Source organism: Peromyscus maniculatus, chromosome 9 (assembly GCF_049852395.1).
Source record: "Peromyscus maniculatus bairdii isolate BWxNUB_F1_BW_parent chromosome 9, HU_Pman_BW_mat_3.1, whole genome shotgun sequence".
NCBI classification, from domain to species: domain Eukaryota; kingdom Metazoa; phylum Chordata; class Mammalia; order Rodentia; family Cricetidae; genus Peromyscus; species Peromyscus maniculatus.
Genome location: NC_134860.1, coordinates 48,415,182 through 48,432,235, shown reverse-complemented (window position 1 = coordinate 48,432,235; position 17,054 = coordinate 48,415,182). Strand labels below are relative to the sequence as shown.

General features: G+C 51.5%; 1 protein-coding gene across 2 annotated transcripts in view; it reads left to right on the top strand.

The window, feature by feature from the left end:
* The window catches only part of Tep1 (telomerase associated protein 1), a 45,811-nt gene that overhangs the window by 18,442 nt on the left and 10,315 nt on the right, over positions 1–17,054 (top strand). For both annotated transcript variants that reach the window (XM_006994846.4, XM_076544911.1), the window contains exons 15-41: positions 213–290; positions 2,006–2,136; positions 2,626–2,685; positions 5,139–5,297; positions 6,157–6,333; positions 6,598–6,718; positions 7,557–7,681; positions 7,922–8,035; positions 8,128–8,245; positions 8,381–8,578; positions 8,683–8,858; positions 8,943–9,099; positions 9,279–9,458; positions 9,891–9,983; positions 11,223–11,355; positions 11,511–11,661; positions 11,910–12,043; positions 12,194–12,282; positions 12,533–12,647; positions 13,686–13,926; positions 14,093–14,207; positions 14,990–15,114; positions 15,212–15,311; positions 15,504–15,659; positions 15,801–16,013; positions 16,210–16,363; positions 16,469–16,681. In XM_006994846.4, coding sequence (XP_006994908.2) covers positions 213–290; positions 2,006–2,136; positions 2,626–2,685; positions 5,139–5,297; positions 6,157–6,333; positions 6,598–6,718; positions 7,557–7,681; positions 7,922–8,035; positions 8,128–8,245; positions 8,381–8,578; positions 8,683–8,858; positions 8,943–9,099; positions 9,279–9,458; positions 9,891–9,983; positions 11,223–11,355; positions 11,511–11,661; positions 11,910–12,043; positions 12,194–12,282; positions 12,533–12,647; positions 13,686–13,926; positions 14,093–14,207; positions 14,990–15,114; positions 15,212–15,311; positions 15,504–15,659; positions 15,801–16,013; positions 16,210–16,363; positions 16,469–16,681 — 3,826 coding nt within the window. The remainder of the gene's footprint in view (positions 1–212; positions 291–2,005; positions 2,137–2,625; positions 2,686–5,138; positions 5,298–6,156; positions 6,334–6,597; positions 6,719–7,556; positions 7,682–7,921; positions 8,036–8,127; positions 8,246–8,380; positions 8,579–8,682; positions 8,859–8,942; positions 9,100–9,278; positions 9,459–9,890; positions 9,984–11,222; positions 11,356–11,510; positions 11,662–11,909; positions 12,044–12,193; positions 12,283–12,532; positions 12,648–13,685; positions 13,927–14,092; positions 14,208–14,989; positions 15,115–15,211; positions 15,312–15,503; positions 15,660–15,800; positions 16,014–16,209; positions 16,364–16,468; positions 16,682–17,054) is intronic.

The window sequence follows — 17,054 nt, the reverse complement described above, 5'->3', positions numbered from 1 at the left end:
CAGACTCGTGGAGAGTATGTTCCTAATAGCTAAGGACATCTCACTATGCCTCGCCTATCAATACGGTGGTCCGTGGTCCCCTCTTTCTATCTCACAGTGGGATCAGATTTCAACACACGAGCCCGTAGGGAATACCATCAAACTGCATCCAGGGCAGAGCATCTATGCTCTACCTCAGGCACAACCTTCTAACCCAAGTTTCTTTCCGTCAGGAGTTGGAAGAAAATGGTGATTGGTCCCTGGACACTTTTGGGAAACACCTGCTGTCCCTGGCTGTCCAAAGGACCCCTGTGAGTCCTACTCAGTTCCTATGAAACGCTCCCTGCTGGCATTTCCTCCACAGCCTGTCCTTCCTGTGTGTGGTCTCCTGTAGTAGAGGCTGGCCTTCCACGCCTGTTCTCCTGCCTCCACCTCCCAAGTGCTGGGGTCCCAGAGGTTCCAGATGTGCCTAGCTGCTTCTCATTTCTTGACCCTTCATCGTGACCTTTCCTACTTTGCAGTGTTCTTATCAGCTCACTGCTCAGTGTAGTCCCCCAGACAGGGTTGTGCAGTTAACGATAAATGAAAAATGAGAGTGTTTCTTTAATAACGCTTGGTAGTTTCCATAGTGTGAATTGTTTGACAGCCCTCAAGCTGCCTACATTATGTCACTAGATATAGAGCTGGGCAGAAATACTCAGCAGCTTGTCACTGCATTGTATTTCCACAGCACCGAGGTAATAGTGGAATGTAATAAGATAATTAGAAGGCAATGCATTTTGAGAATGTATTACCGTTGTCTTAAATATAATAGACATATTGTAGTGTTGAGAGTTGAGGTCACGGCAAGTGCTTCCCCTTGAACTATACCCATAAGTGAAGGCGGAGTTTTCCTCTGCCAACAGCTGCTCCCAAATAACCACTCAGGAACTTAACATAAATTATAAATGTTTGGCCGATAGCTCAGGCTTATTACTAACTAGCTCTTACAACTTAAATTAACCGATTTTTATTAATCTATGTATTGCCACCTGGCTCGTGGCTTTACCTGTCCTCTAGCATTATCTTGCTCTCTCTGTGTCTCCTGGTGACTCCACTGACCCCGCCCTTCTTCCTCCCAGCCTTCTCAGTTTGGCTGTCCCACCTGTACTTCCTACCTGGCTACCGGCCAGTCAGCTCTTTATTAACCAATGAGAGTAATATGTATTCACAGTGTACAGAAGGATAATTCCACAGCACACAAGCCCTTTATTTATAGAACTGAATGTTTTAAATGGCCATGTTGACTGTGGGCATGTAGAGAATGTACTTAGCTTAGCATGCTCAAGGCCCACACCAGTAAATATAAAATAGCCAAGCTTAAGAACTGACTCACAGGCCGGGCGGTGGTGGCGCACGCCTTTAATCCCAGCACTTGGGAGGCAGAGGCAGGCGGATCTCTGTGAGTTCAAGGCCAGCCTGGTCTACCAAGTGAGTTCCAGGAAAGGCGCAAAGCTACACAAAGAAACCCTGTCTCAAAAAACCAAAAAAAAAAAAAAAAAAAAAAAAGAACTGACTCACAGCCAGGCGTGGTGGCACACACCTTTAATTCTAGCAGAGGTAGGAGGATCTCTGTGAGTTCAAGACCAGCCTGGTCTATATAGTGAGCTCCAAGACAGCCAAGACTATATAGAAAGACCTTGCTCAAACAAAACAAAACAAAACAAAAAAATAAAACCAACCAACCAAATAAAACTATCTCACAAAATGAGCAATCATCTCTCATGGGCATGAATAAGCTTCACAACACTGTGCTCCCCCCTCCCACTTCTTTTTATTTTCTTCCTGTCCCTGCTGTCCTGGCTTCTTTGATGCTACCCTAAGTTGGGGTGTAGTGGTGTGTCTCCTAAGCACTCGTAGGAGCTGCAGTTTCCTTTCCCCCTCGGAATTCTAACCCTTCAGTCTTTAGATGTCTTGATGCTCTGAGCTCATCCATGTCTATTCAAGCCTTGTTCCCTGGTCTCAGCCTCCTCTTTTCATCTTACAGGTTGACAGGGTCATCCTGTTTGGCCAACAGATGGATACCGAGTTGCTGAATGTAGCCAAACAGATGATCTGGCAGCATGTGAACCCCAAGTGCCTCTTTGTTGGTGTCTTCCTACAGAAAATCCAGTACATGTAAGGATGCTGGTCGGTCTTGTCCAGGGTCTGAAGGCAGTGATCCCTGTTTCCTGTCATCTCCTACCAAAGTCTTACTTACTTGAAACTTCCTGTCTCTTGCTTTCTTACTTCATTAATTCAACGGAACTTAAGTTTCTAGGACCTTCTTTGAAGTCTTTTTACCCCTTTGTGCTATTGAAAACTAGGCCCAGAGCTTTGTTCCTTCTAGGCAAGCATCCTACCACTGAGCTTACTCTGGTCACATAATTCTATTAAGACGAGACTGGGTGCACTCAGAGTGATATGGCTATAGATCACAAACCTATTATATAGAGACAAAGTGTATAGCTTAAGGTGTTGGGAAATAGACTCTAGGTCTATAGTCTGGCTTTGAACTTGCCATCTTCTTGTCTTCATAGGACAGGTGCTGGGACGGCAGGTATAATCCACCACACCTGGCTCCAGGCATCGATTTTGGTGTTTAGTGACTGCTTCTTCTTTTGCCAGATCACCCAATTTGAATCCCAATGATGTGATGCTCTCAGGCTGTACTGATGGAATACTGAAGTGAGTAGAGAGTGGGCATTAGAGGGGATGGAAGCTGTGTTAGAATGGCCTTAGGAGAGTCTCCATGCCTGTTAGCATTTACTTACTTTTCAAAATAAGATGGTTTATTTTCTGTCCCAGGTGTCTAGGCTTATCGGCAACACAGTGTGACAGGGATTCCAGTCTTCACTGATTTTTTGTTTTGTTTTGTTTTGTTTTGAGACAGGGTTTCTCTGCGTAACAGTCCTAACTGTCCTGGAACTCGATTTGTAGACCAGGCTGGCCTTGAACTCACAGAGATCCACCTGCCTCTGCCTCCCGAGTGCTAGAATTAAAGGCGTGCGCCGCCGCCGCCGCCGCCGCCGCCGCCGCCGCCGCCGCCGCCGCCGCCGCCACCACCACCACCACCACCCGGCACCTTCACTGTCTTAATGTTTGATCACCCTCAATAGCCTCTACCTCCTGACTAGAGATAGTGTTTCAGTTCTGTCTTAGATACGTCCAAGTTTGTGCAATACTCAATGAAAGAGGAAAAGTGGGCTGGAGGATTGGATCACTGGTTAAGGGTGTATACTGCTCTTGCAGAGGACATAGATTTGGTTCCCAGGACCCATTGGAGGTGGCTCACAGCTGCCTGTAACTCCAGCTCCAGAGGGATCCAACAACTGTCTGCAACTCCAGGAGATCTGATGCCTCTGACCTCTACAGACACTCCATTTATGTTCACACACCCACAGACATACACACAGACACATGATTAATTTTTTTCTTTAAAAAAAAAAAAATGAGATCTTGGGGCTGGAGAAATAGTTCAGAGGTTAAGAGCACTGACTGCTCTTCCATTGGTCCTGAGTTCAATTCCCAGCAACCACATGGTGGCTCACAACCATCGATAGTGAGATCTGGTGACCTCTCCTGGCGTGCAGACATACATGCAAGCAGAACACTGTATACACATAAAAATAAATCTTCAAAAAAATTTTTAAAATGAGATCTTTCCAGTTTTCCATTCTATTCAGTTATTTTTTGCAATGTATTTCATATTTGAATTTTTGTCATAATTATTTATTTACTTCCTTATTTTTTTAGCTTTTTAAATTAAATCATAATTTCTTCATTTCCCCCCTTTCTTTCCTTTCTCCAACTCCTCCCATGTCCTGCTCCTCTTGCTTCCTCTCCAATTCGTAATCTCCTTTTCTTTGTTATTGTTATACACACACACACACACACACACACACGAATACGGCTTGCTCAGTTTGTTTGCTGTTGCTTGTATGTGTATGATTTCAGGCATGACCACTCGGTATTGGACGACAACGTTGAAGGTTCATCCCCAGGGAACACGATTTCTTCTACTCTCAGAATTCCTTAGTTATGATGTTTTTTGTTTGGGGCTGGGCCCAGTGAGATTCGCCTCTTCCGTGTTAGTGGGTCTATCGGTATTGTACTTGTTCAGGTCTTGTTCAGGCAGCCACACACAGACATGTACACAAACACATAATTGAAACTTAAAAAAAATTAGTTTTAGAAAGGAAAGGAAAGCGGAGTGTGGTGATAGACACCTTTATTCCCACCATTTGAGAAGCAGTAACGGGCAGACCTCTGATTTTTAGATCAGTTTTGTCTACATATTAAGTTCCAGGATAGCCAAGGCTGTATACTGAGACCTGGTTACCTGCCCCCCCCCCCAAAAAAAAAATAAATAAATAAAAGAAAGAAAAGGAAAGGAAAAGAGATATAAGAAATGACATTACTTATTTTTATCTTATGTGTGTGAGTGTTTTGCCTGTTTATGTGTATCTGTACTATGTGTGCACCCGTGGCCAAGGCCAGAAGAGGTTGTCGAACTCCCCGGAACTAGAGTTACAAACAGATGGGCGCATCCATGTGGACACACGGGTGGTGGGAACCAAACCCGTGTCCTCTGGAAGGGCTGCGAGCGCTCTCTAGCCTTCGTGTCTGTTTGCTCGCCTTACATCGTCTTCGGATTGTCACCCATGCTCTTCAGCTCATCTTGGGAAGCCTCAAGCAACTGGGAGCTTGTGTAGTTGCTACAGAGCTGATCACCCAAGACGGGGAGAGTCTTAACCTGTAACCTTGGCGCAGCCCCGTTTTCTAATAGGGATCTTAAGGCCGCCATGCACAGTGAGTGGGAGGGGCCGGGGCCAGTGTCTTCCTTCATCTTCGGTGTTCTGTAGTCTCATTCATTTTCAAGCGTGCTTTCCCAGCTTATGGTTATCTTTTATGTTTGGCTAGTCTTGAGATGGGGGTCTCACTATATGGCCCAGGGTGACCTCAGCCTGTGATCCTCCAGGCTGAAGTCGAGAACTGGGGACATGAGCTACCAGGCCTGCTTTGTGTCTGTCTTCCTAAGGGGTGCCACTGAACTCGGCAGGCATGTGTCCCCTGCTTCTCTTGGCACACCTTCCTGGTTCTGATCGCTAATGTTCGGTTCTCACTCTGCTTTTCGTTAGGTTCATCGCGGAGCATGGAGCCTCTCGTCTTCTGGAACATGTGGGCCAACTAGATAAAGTCTTCAAGATTCCCCCACTCCCAGGAAAGACACAGGGCCTGTCCCTCCGGCCGCTGGAGGAGGACATCCCAGGCCCCTTGGGTCTTCTTTCCCAGCATGGGTCAGTCAAGGTTCTGGGTCTTAGTGAACTGGGAGGGTTGCCATCCGAACCTGGAGAAATCCCGTGACTGCCATTCTGTCTGCGGAGGTGGTTCTCCTCCCCAGGCAGGGGCTTCCTGGAAACTGTCAGGTTTTGAACCTATTCCTTAGTTAACTAGAAAACAAAAACAAACAAACAAAAACATTTGAATGCAGCAGACTCCATGACGATATAACCAGGGCTTAGGCAAGAGGTTCAGAGCACAGGCTTTGCCAGATGATAGCTTAGATTGGTTGTTTAATTTCTTCCTTCCTTCCTTTCCCTCTTCCCTTCCTTCCTCCCTCCCTCTCTCCCTCTCTCTCTCTCTCTCTCTCTCTCTCTCTCTTTCTTTCTTTCTTTCTTTCTTTCTTTCTTTCTTTTCTTAGTTTTTTGAGACGGGGTTTCTCTGTGTAGCTTTGTACCTTTCCTGGAACTCACTCTGTAGCCCAGGCTGGCCTCAAACTCACAGAGATCCACCTGCTTCTGCCTCCTGAGTGCTGGGATTAAAGGTGTGCGCCACCACCGCCCGGCGGTTGTTTAATTTCTTAAAGGTATAGTTAAGGTTAAAATTTGTCTGGAAGTATCCTATTGATCAAATGGTAACTGTGTAATAATGGTTTTCTGAAAAGGCACATTAGAGAAATGGCAAGTAGGATTGAGATTTCAGGTTTTTGCAGTTGGTTCCACAGCTAGGCTATCCTGTGGAGGCCTGGAAGGCACCCTTCTGCCGTCTGTTGTGGAGGGTTTACTTCAAGTGCAGAAGGCTGAATTGAGCTTATGGCTGCGGACTTGAGATGGGGACTGACCCCTAGGCTGAACCCAACTCTCCCCTTCCCGCCAGGTGGCGCAACATCCGGCTTTTCATTTCGTCCACTTTTCGGGACATGCATGGGGAGCGGGACTTGCTGATGAGATCGGTCCTACCAGCTCTGCAGGCCCGAGTGTTGCCCCACCGCATCAGTCTTCATGCTATTGACCTGCGCTGGGGTATCACCGAGGAAGAGACCCGTAGGAACAGGTACAGGGCCACAGCGAAGAGGGGCTGGGGCAGGGATGAGAGAACGGAGTGGTGCAGTCAGGTAACCAGGGCTGGGACCGCAAGAACCAATGAGGACGAGGGCGGGGTTTTGCCTCTTAGATACCAACAGGACCATTCCATCTCCACGTTGCCCAGTATGAGTCAGGGACCTCTCCCTGTATTTTTGCCTGGGTTGCTTAGAACTGCCCCCCCCCCCCACACACACACCGTGATTCCTTTCTGTCCCCATGATCGTGCCTACAGACAACTGGAAGTGTGCCTTGGGGAGGTGGAGAACTCAGAGCTGTTTGTTGGGATTCTGGGCTCCCGCTATGGCTACGTTCCCCCCAGCTATGACCTGCCTGACCATCCGCACTTCCACTGGGTAAGAGAGACGAGGTTGGAGGGGCTGGGGAGGAAACAGGAGTGGGAAAAGCCAGCTTGACAGGAACGCTGGAGTGATGCTCCACGGGTCCTTGAGTCTTGACGTGGGACACAGGCAGAAGACTCTACAAAACTGGCCTAGAGGAAGGTGACTCCTTTGGGAAGGAACTTTGGCCTGGGTTCTCAGAAGGTTGAAGGTTCTCAGGGGGTCTGCTTGGCTTTGGCCGTCAGACAGATCTGGTTTTGCCCTCCCTTTGGACATTTGTAGGTTGTGTGGCTTCTTAGAAACAGAGTGGTCTAAATTAGCCTCAGTTTCAACACATATTAAATAGAAACAACATCTACATTTCAAGATTACTATTAGATAGAATTTTATTTAGCTGGGTGTAGTTATGCATACCCGAGATTGGGTAGGAGGGTCAGGAGTTCCAGGCCATCCTGGACAAGTAAGTGACATTATCTCGGAATATAATGAAAAAGGTCAGGGAAGCTGGACATGGACATGGTGGCTCACGCCTTTAATTCCAGCACTGGGGAACACACACACACACACACACACACACACACACACACACACACACACACGGTCTGGGAATACAGCTTAGTGGTAGAGTACTTACTTGTCTACCATGTGTAAGGTTCTGAATTCAGTCTCCAACTGTGAGGGGAAAATGTATTTTAAAACACTCAGTACATGTCAATCATTTTGGTAATTGTTGGTTGGTAACTACATTTTACTGCCTGTGTCTGGGGTAAGGGTAATCTCGGGCATGTGAAGGTGTCCAGGAATGTATTGACACTTGGGATTGACCGTGCCTGTGTCTTCCTTCTCCATGTAGGCCCAGCAGTACCCCTCAGGGCGTTCTGTGACAGAAATGGAGGTGATGCAGTTCCTGAATCGTAGCCAACGCTGTCAGCCCTCTGCTCAAGCTCTCGTCTACTTCCGAGACCCTGGTTTCCTCAGGTACCTTCTGTTGCTACCCAGTCAGATTTTCCTCCACAGAAAGCCAGGCAGGTTCAGTCCTCAGCCCCCAGCACCCAGTGCTGAAAGAGGAAACAGGTCCCAGAGAGCAAGTCTTGGCCACCCCAGATCAGATCTCAGGCTGAGTGCAAAGTTTGAGGGAACCAGAGCCTTGTCTCCTGGCCGATTCTGGAGGCTAGTCCCTGCGTCTGGCCTCACCCCTGGGGTGTCTTTGGTGGTCAGCTCTGTGCCGGATGCCTGGAAACCTGACTTTATTTCTGAGTCAGAAGAGACTGCACATCGGGTCTCAGAACTGAAGAGATACCTACACCAACAGAAAGAAGTTACCTGTCGCGGGTGAGCTGCGGGAGGTGGAGGCACCCATCCCGAGGAGGTGTGGTAAGGGGAGCCGGGCCTGCTCTGACTGACTCTGTTTGCTTTACCTACAGGTACACCTGTGAATGGGGAGGTGTAGCAGCTGGCCGGCCCTATACTGGGGGCTTGGAGGAGTTTGGACAGTTGGTTCTCCAGGATGTGTGGAGCATGATCCAGAAGCTTTACCTGCAGGTTAGCAGGAGTGCTGATGGCCGGGGAGCAAGCTTGGTAATCCTGGGTGGGAAGCAAGTGGGTGGGTGGGGGGGGTTGGGTTTTAGGCCGGGAGGTCCTGAGGAACATGAAGACATAGTGCCCTGTGACCCTCAGCCTGCGGCGGCCCAGTTGGAGCAGCCAGCGGCCATGTTGGATGATGATTCGATCCAGGCCAGCTTTCAGCAGCTGAAGAACCCGCCCAGTCCTGCACGGCCACGCCTTCTTCAGGATACAGTGCAGCAGCTGATGCTGACCCGCGGGAGCCTGAGCCTGGTGACTGGGCAGGCAGGACAGGGGAAGACTGCCTTCCTGGTATGAGTCTCGGGCCGGAGGAAGGGCTTGGGAGCCGAGGAGGTGGCGCGGGGAGGTTATGCACGGACTAAAATGCAAACATGGTTTTGTTCTGCCCCATGCAGGCATCCCTCGTGTCAGCGCTGGGGGCCCTCAGCCAGCCCCGCGTGCCCCCCTTAGTTTTCTTCCACTTTTCAGCAGCCCGCCCCGACCAGCGTCTGGCCCTCAGCCTGCTCAGACGCCTTTGCACCTATCTGCATCGAAAACTGCGAGAGCCCAGCGCCCTCCCCGGCACTTACAGGTGGGCGGGCACCCCCAAGATTAGCCAGCTCCCTTGCCCACCCTGCGCCTCCTCCACCTCTGACCCTGACCTCATCACACACAGAGGCCTGGTGTGGGAACTGCAGCAGAGGCTGCTCCCCAAATCCGCTCAGTCACTGAGACCCGGCCAGACCTTGGTCCTTATTGTCGACGGGGCGGATAAGTTGGTGGGTCAGAATGGACAGCTGACTTCGGACTGGATCCCCAAGTCCCTTCCCCGGGTGAGTGTGAGGCCAGGCCAGGCTGAGAAAGGAGGGAGATTGGAGAGGAGGGTGCCGTGGAGTTGTAGGGAGAGGGACCTGGCTAATGCAGTTCTATCCGCGCCCCGCCCCCTCCCCGCGCCCCGCGGCCCCCCCCCCGCCCCGCCCCCCAACCTTGTTCCTTTGTGCAAATGTCACAGCGAGTGCACCTGGTGCTGAGTGTGTCCAGTGACTCAGGCCTGGGAGAGACCCTTCAGCAAAGTCAGGGTGCTTCCGTGGTGGCCTTGGGGCCTCTGATCCCGTCTTCGAGGGCTCAGCTTGTGAGAGACGAGCTGGCACTGTATGGGAAACGGCTGGAGGAGTCGCCTTTCAACAACCAGGTTGGACCCAGACCGGGGCTGGTGGGGATGTAGGGTGAATCGGGGAGCCGTGAGGGTACAGCTGCTGAAGCCACCTAGCTGCCTCCCTAGGACCGCTCTTTAGCTGTCTCCAGACCTCTCTGCCAGGGGAGATTGTTATTGTTAGAAAGCTCTGATTTCTCAGAAGACCACCTAGACTTTTCCGTGGTGGACAGTCTCCCTGGGGAGGGTGAGTAGAATCATGGCGGAGGTGGGCTAGGCTGAGCCGGGGAAGTTTTCCTGACAGGATCTGGCTGGGAAGCCGGAGGGGGGGGGGTTGTATTATGAGATGATGTCGTGTGCCCATCCCTCAATTAAACCCTCAGGGGAGGAGCCGCTTGGTGCTGTAGCAGAGGTGAGCTGCGGTAGACAGGCTTCCCTAGTCCCTGTGCTGAATCCTCCCACTCCCCCCAGATGCGGCTGCTGCTGGTAAAGCAAGGCTCGGGCCTGCCCCTGTACCTGCACCTCGCCACTGACTACCTGAGGCTCTTCACACTCTATGAACAGGTGGGTCGTTCCTCGTCCACAAAGTGCTAACCTATCTTCCATTGCTGTTAGCCTTCCGGGGCTCCGTGCCTCGTGCCTGTCTGTCTTAGCTGCTTTTCTGCTGTTGTGATAAAATGCCCCGACACAGGCAGCTTAGGAAGGAGGCGTTTATTTGGCTTACAGTCCGAGTTTATAGTCTGTTGTTGCAAGGTTGTTATCATGGCAGGACCTCGGGGCAGCTGGTCACCTTGCACCTGCAGTCAGGAAGCAAAGAGCTATAAATCTTTGTCCTCAGCACGGTTTTGCTTTTTAACACAGTGCAGGATATCAGCCAAGGGAATGAAACCACCCACAGTCGGTAGGTCTTTCGACCTTAAGGTCTCAGGACATGGCCAGACTGACACCTGATTCTTGGCTAAAATAACCACACAAACAGGCCCTATCCAGGTTCCTCATAAAGTCCTTGTTGCTCATTGGAACTTCTGGTGTCACTTTTTTTTTTTTCTTCTTACTTTCATTTTCTTTTGCTGTGATAAAACACACTGGCAGAGGCTACTTAAGGGTCTAAGGATTTCTTCTGGCTCACAGTTCATGGGTAGAGTCCATCATGGCGGGGAAGCCAAGAGGGGCTTGAGTCAGGAAGCCGAGAAGGATGAATGCGTGCTGCTGCTCAGCTTCCTTGCTTTTAAAAAATCATTAGATTTATTCATCTTATTTTACATGTGAGTGTCCGACCTGTATGTGTACTGTGTTGTGTGTGTGCTCGGTGCCCGAAGGGGTCAGAAGAGGGCATCAGATCCTCTGGAACTGGAGTTACAGATGTTTGTGAGCCATCATGTGGGTCTGGGAATTAAACCCCAAGTCCTCTGCCAGAGCCACAAGTGCTCCTAACTCCTGAGCCATCCCTCCACCCGCTCAGCTTCCTTTCTAGTCCAAATCCATCCAGGGGCTGATGCCACCCACCGTGAGCAGATCTTCCCACCTCAATTGATGCAGTCAAGGCCGTTCCCCACGGGCGTGTCTAGAGGCCCATCTTTCAGGTGGCTCTAGACTCCGTCAAGTTGAAAATCCACACTAAGCACCACCTCTCACCTTTTTGCTGTCTCTGGTCACCCGTTCCTTGACTTTACCTGACTCCTACTTTTCTCTCAACCTTTTCATTCCTCTCTGCCGTACTTCTCGCTACTCCGTCCCCTCCTGGGCTCTGCACCGCCCCTCCCCCCCCTCCATGGACAAAGCCTGGCCGTCTTTTCCGCCCAGGTGTCTGAGCGACTTCGAACCCTGCCTGCCTCCCTCCCACTGCTGCTTCAGCACGTCCTGAGCACCTTGGAGCAAGAACATGGCCACGATGTCCTTCCTCGAGCTCTGGCTGCCCTTCAGGTCACGCGTAGCGGTCAGTGCTTGGGGGAGGCTGGGAGGCTGAGGGCTCCACTCTTGGGTAACCTTAGTTCGGGCGGGATCTTAGCCAGCGGTGCCAGGGGGGGGGTCATGGGTCATGGAGATGGACTCCCTGTGTGGTTTGGGTTGTCAGAGAGTTTATGGTTTCAGGTCTGACTGTGGACCAGCTGCATGCAGTGCTGAGCACATGGCTGATTTTGCCCAAGGAGACGAAGAGCTGGGAAGAAGCAGTGGCTGTTGGTCACAGTAGAAACCCTTACCCCTCGGCTCCATTTGCCTACCTTGTCCAGAGTCTACGAAGGTAATGCTGCCCCCGCTGAGCTCCCAGCAGCCTCACTGCCTCTCCAGTTAGGAGGACATCATGTGATTCTTCCTTCCCCCTGCCCTTTCTTTGGTATAGCCCCAACGCTTGCCCCCCAGGTCCTGAGTGCCGCTGGTCCAGTTACCACTGCAGTGGGAATGCCAGCACTCGGCTGTGCCAGGGGGTCCCCTGACTGGCTCTCTCTGTTTCTCCTCCCTTGCTCTTCTCCCCTCTTCGCTGGAGGACAGTTTACTAGGGGAGGGCCCTGTGGAGCGCCCTGGCGCCCGTCTCTGCCTCTCTGCGGGGCCTCTGAGGACAGCCGTTAGACGGCGCTATGGGAGAAGGCTGGGGCTGGAGAGGACTGCACACGTCCTTCTTGCAGGTGATTGCAGCCCCACTCAGCATGGGCAGGAGAATGGGGCTTGGACCTGGCGGTCAGGACCATACACTGGCCACTGGGTAGATAACTGCGGTGGCCGAAGACCTTGGAGATGCTACAGGGATAAGCCCTTCTTCATGTCTGTTCTTGCAGCTCACCTCTGGAAGACATGTGATCCCGATGCCTCAGGCACCTTCCGAAGTTGCCCTCCTGAGGCTCTCAAAGATTTGCCTTTCCACCTGGTTAGTCCCCGTACTCATAGATTCACTAGTTCACACATTCACCGATTCTTAGATCCCTCTCCCCTTCTCACTGTCCCACCGGTGACATTAGCCTCCTAACAGGCTCTCTACCTTCTTTGAGTTTGCCTGCTTCCCCCTTTGTCTCCGGCCCCGGGTATAAGTCCTGGATGCATAGGCACGCTCTAAGACTAGCCCTGTTCCTCCTCACCAGCTCCTTCACATCCTAATGAATCCAATATGCTCTCCCCAGCTCCAGAGTGGGAACCGTGATCTCCTCGCAAAATTTCTCACCAACCTCCATGTGGTAGCTGCCTATCTGGAAATGGGTCTAGTCTCTGACCTCTTGGAGGCCCATGTGCTCTATGGTGAGATATCACTGGATTTTTCTTTTGAGATATGGGATGCCCAGCTCAAGGGTAGGTGTTAAAAAACGTAGCCAAATTTCCATCCCAACTTGAAAATGCCACAGGTATAGGCAAGTGATTCTTAGTGGAGCCTTTTGCTTAGATCTCTTCGGGAGAGTTTCTCAGTTTATACTGGACAGTAAATTATCTAGGAAGTTTGTTAAAATTGAAGATTCTAAGGTCACAAGATTCCACTTCCCTAGGTCTGCAATGAGACCCAAACCATGAGTTAGGTGTTTCTGATGTGAAGTTCAGAGGGTCACACTTTGAGACTTAAAATTTAAATGCACCATGTAATTTTTCTTGGTGCTGAAGTTGATGGAGTCTAGGCTGGCTTCCTAATGATACTGTGTTTCTTTCTAACCCCCACTCCCTCAGTGTGTGTGTGTGTGTGTGTGTGTGTGTGTGTGTGTGTGTGTGCTTATGTGTGTATATGTGTGCTTGTGTGTGTAGGTGTGCTTGTATGTGTTTGTGTGTGTGCTTGTGTATGTGTGTATGTTTGTGAGTGAGTGTGCATGTGTGTTTGTGTGTGAGTGTGTATGTGTGTATATGTTTGTGTGTGACTGTGTGTGTGTGTATGTGTGCTTGTGTGTGTATATGTTTGTGTTTGTATTTGTGTGTGTATGTGTGTGTGTTTGTGTGTAAACGTGTATGTGTGTGTGTGTGTGCGAATACTGCACACAGTCACCTATAGAGGCTAGAGTTGCTGTTGGTTGTTGCCTGTTTCTCTCCACCTCATTCCATTGAAGTGGGGTCTCACTGAATCTGGAGCCCACTGTTTCTCGGTTGGGCTGATGGCCAATAAGATCCGGTGGTTCTCCTCTCTTCTCTACGCCGACCCCCCACACCAGCACTAGGGTTACAGGCGCATGTGGCGTCCCTGGCTTTTTGTGTAGGTCTGGGGATCTGAACCGAGGTCCTCATGTTTGTGCAGCACGCTCTCCCACCCACGGAGTCGTCTCCTCAGCCACCCTCAACCTCTCCTCTCTTTTCAAACAGCTTCTTCAGCGTCCGAAGTGAACCAGGAGCCCTTGGAGGCAGATGTTGCTGTATTCCACACCTTCCTCAGACAGCAGGCTTCGCTCCTTGCCCGGTACCCTCTGCTCCTGCTCCAGCAGGCGGCCAACCAGCCGGTAGAGTCCCCCGTTTGCTGCCAGGCCCCCCTGCTCACCCAGCGATGGCACCTCCAGTTCACACTGCGATGGATTAATAAACCCCAGACCTTGAAGGACCAGCAAAGGTAAGACCCGTGACCCCAGCTCTGGTAGGCCTTTCCGAGAAAAAGAAAGGACAGACTAGATTTGCCGTGGGGAGGGGTTCAGGCATAGAATTGCAGAAGTTGATTCCCATTGGCTTTCCTTCCCTCACTTCCTCTTTCTTCCTACTTTTTTTTTCTCCTTCTCTAGCTTGTCTCTGGCAATTTCCTCCCCGACCGCTGTGGCCTTATCCCCTAATGGGCAAAGAGCAGCTGTGGGCACTGCCAGTGGCACAATTTACCTGTTGGACTCGAGAACCTGGCAGGTATGATGCAGAAGGCAGGACAGAGTGACCACCAGGAAACCCTCACAGACTGCCCCGAAGGTCTAGGCAAGCCAAGCACATCCTTAGAACCCTGGTTGATTCAGCAACATCGTTCAACTCATTTCAGATTAGACACCCTGGTCAAAGGCTCGGTCAGCAGCTGGATGTGGTGGTTCACACCTGTAATCCCAGCATCTGGGTGTGGACTGGGGCAGGAGGACTGAGCTCAACGCCAGCCTGGGCTGTCTGTTCAGTTCAGGGCCTGCTGGGATTGCCTAGAACGAAAGGGGACTCAGCAGCCGAGACCCGGAGCCCAGTTGTTCACATGATAGGGTCCATGTGAGCTGTGTAGATAGAGGGGAGGACCTTGGGTGGGAAAAGGCAGGCCTTCTGGCTTGCACACAGAGCCTCAACAAAGACGCAGGAGAGAAGGGTCCTGTAAGTTGCTCTGAATGATTGCAGCCGCAGGCAATACCAGACTGGAGAGAGGAGACACAGCCACAGGCTTCCTCTGCTTACCCACATCACCCCCTCACCCCTGTGTACATGCATTTATGTAATACCCTTCCCTAGAACCTAAAAAAGAAATCTGTGGTGAGAGATGGTGACTCTGCTTTGATTATGAGGTACACTTGAACCTGTGTTTAGGCTGGGAATGTAGACAGCCAAGGACTTAAGCCCTTTTTGCCTTGGCCTCCTTTTTATGGCTGGGGCCGGAGATGGGTTGGTTATGGAGGACTGAGGGAATCACCCGAGTCACGCTCCCCAACTGGCCGTTACAGGAGGAGAAGGCGCTGGTGAGCGGCTGTGATGGGATTTCCTCTTTTGCGTTCCTCTCGGACAGTGCTCTCTTCCTTACTACCTTCGATGGGCTCCTGGAGCTCTGGGACCTGCAGCATGGTTGCTGGTGAGTGGTTCCCTCCTGTTTCTAAGCCCTGAGAGAAAGGAGTGAGGAGGGAGCCTAATGATGACCCCGGGACCCTGACTTTGTCTTCCTGGGATAGGGTGTTCCAGGCCAAGGCCCACCAGTACCAGATCACTGGCTGCTGCCTAAGCCCAGACCGACGCCTGCTGGCCACTGTGTGTTTGGGAGGATACCTAAAGGTAACAAAAAGTGACCCTAAACCGTGAGTCAGACCTGATCTGTCGCTCAACATGGCAGAGCTGCTGACTGCCTATCCTAGGGAAGCTTTACTGAGGCAGGGGACTAGCTAAGGTGACCCTCAGGAGCTCTGGGGCTGAAAAGCTCCGCCATTTGCGTCCAGCACCCCGATTCCTCTTCTCTTTCTTCTCCAGCTCTGGGACACAGTCCGTGGACAGCTGGCCTTCCAGCACACCTGTCCCAGATCTCTGAACTGCGTTGCCTTCCACCCAGAGGGGCAGGTGGTAGCCACCGGCAGCTGGGCTGGCAGCATTACCTTCTTCCGGGCAGATGGACTCAAAGTCATCAAGGTGAGAAGGTCCTGTGTAGCTCTCGGGGAGAACACGCAGGGCAGGAGTGAGAGTGGAGAGTGACAGCTGTGTTCTGGGTCCCTTTGAGCCGGCGCTGAGAACAGGCTCTGTTGCTTCTGTTTCTAACACGCGCGCGTCTAGGAACTCGGAACCCCAGGGGCCTCTGTCCGCACTCTGGCATTCAGTGCCCCTGGGAAGTCTGTGGCTGTCGGCCGGATAGATGGGGCCGTGGAGCTGTGGGCCTGGCAGGAGGGTACGCGGCTGGCGGCCTTCCCCGCACACCGTGGCTCTGTTGCTGCTCTTCTTTTCTTGCACGCTGGAGGCCGGTTCCTGACGGCTGGAGAAGATGGCAAGGTGAGCTTCCCGAGGGCCTGTGGCGGGTGCGGGGACAGAGTAGCAAAAGTAGGGATGCTGGGGTCCTTTGTGGAGGATCCCGGGGGAGTTTGGATGGTGGGGGAGATTTTCTGCAGTCTTTTGAAGGGAGATGTCCTAGGGGATGGGGACCGGGCAGCAGAGGTGAGTATCTCTAAACTCCTTTCTGGCATCCTAGGCTCAGTTATGGTCAGGATTTCTTGGCCGGCCCAGGGGTTCCCTGGGCTCTCATCCTCTGTCTCCTGCACTCTCTGTGGCTCTCAACCCAGACGGTGACCAGGTGGCTGTTGGGTACCGAGAAGATGGCATTAAAATCTACAACATTTCTTCAGGTATCAGAGGGGCCGTGGACGGGTGTGCACCCTTGGAAAGAAGATACCCACTACCTCATTCCTTTTCCCAAATGTCTGTCTTTCGTGTGCTCTTCCATGTTCTAGGTTCCCAGGAGACTCGGTGTCAGGTGCTAAATGTGGCAGTGTCCGCACTGGCCTGGTTGAGTCCCAGCGTTTTGGTGAATGGTGCAGAAGATGGGTCCCTGCATGGCTGGGTGCTCAAGGGACGCTCCCTTCATTCCCTGTGGCTGTTATCCCAGCACCAGAAGCCTGTGCTTGGACTGGCCACCTCCCAGGAACTCTTGGCTTCTGCTTCAGGTACTACTGAACGGTGTTACAGAATCATCTCTTTGAAATATGCTGGTGTCACCCTTCCGTTTACAACTGGAATAACACATGCTCATCAAAATCCATGCACATACGGTTCTTATTTACAACTTTTAAAATGCTTTTGAATGTGTTCTTACATGATTATTTCTAGACTGTTTCTAGAAAGAGTAGAGAAGAGGAGAGGAGAGGGAGTGCAGAATGGCCTTGGTCCTCTGGAAGGGAGAGGTGTGAACCTCACAGGTGGTGAGGTGAAAGCATCATGGAGGCCTTGAGAAACGTCGCTTCTGCAGCAGCCGCTGTGAGAAGTGTGGTGGGAAATTACAGATACAAGGAGACACATGCCTGCCCCCCGAGTCTGCCA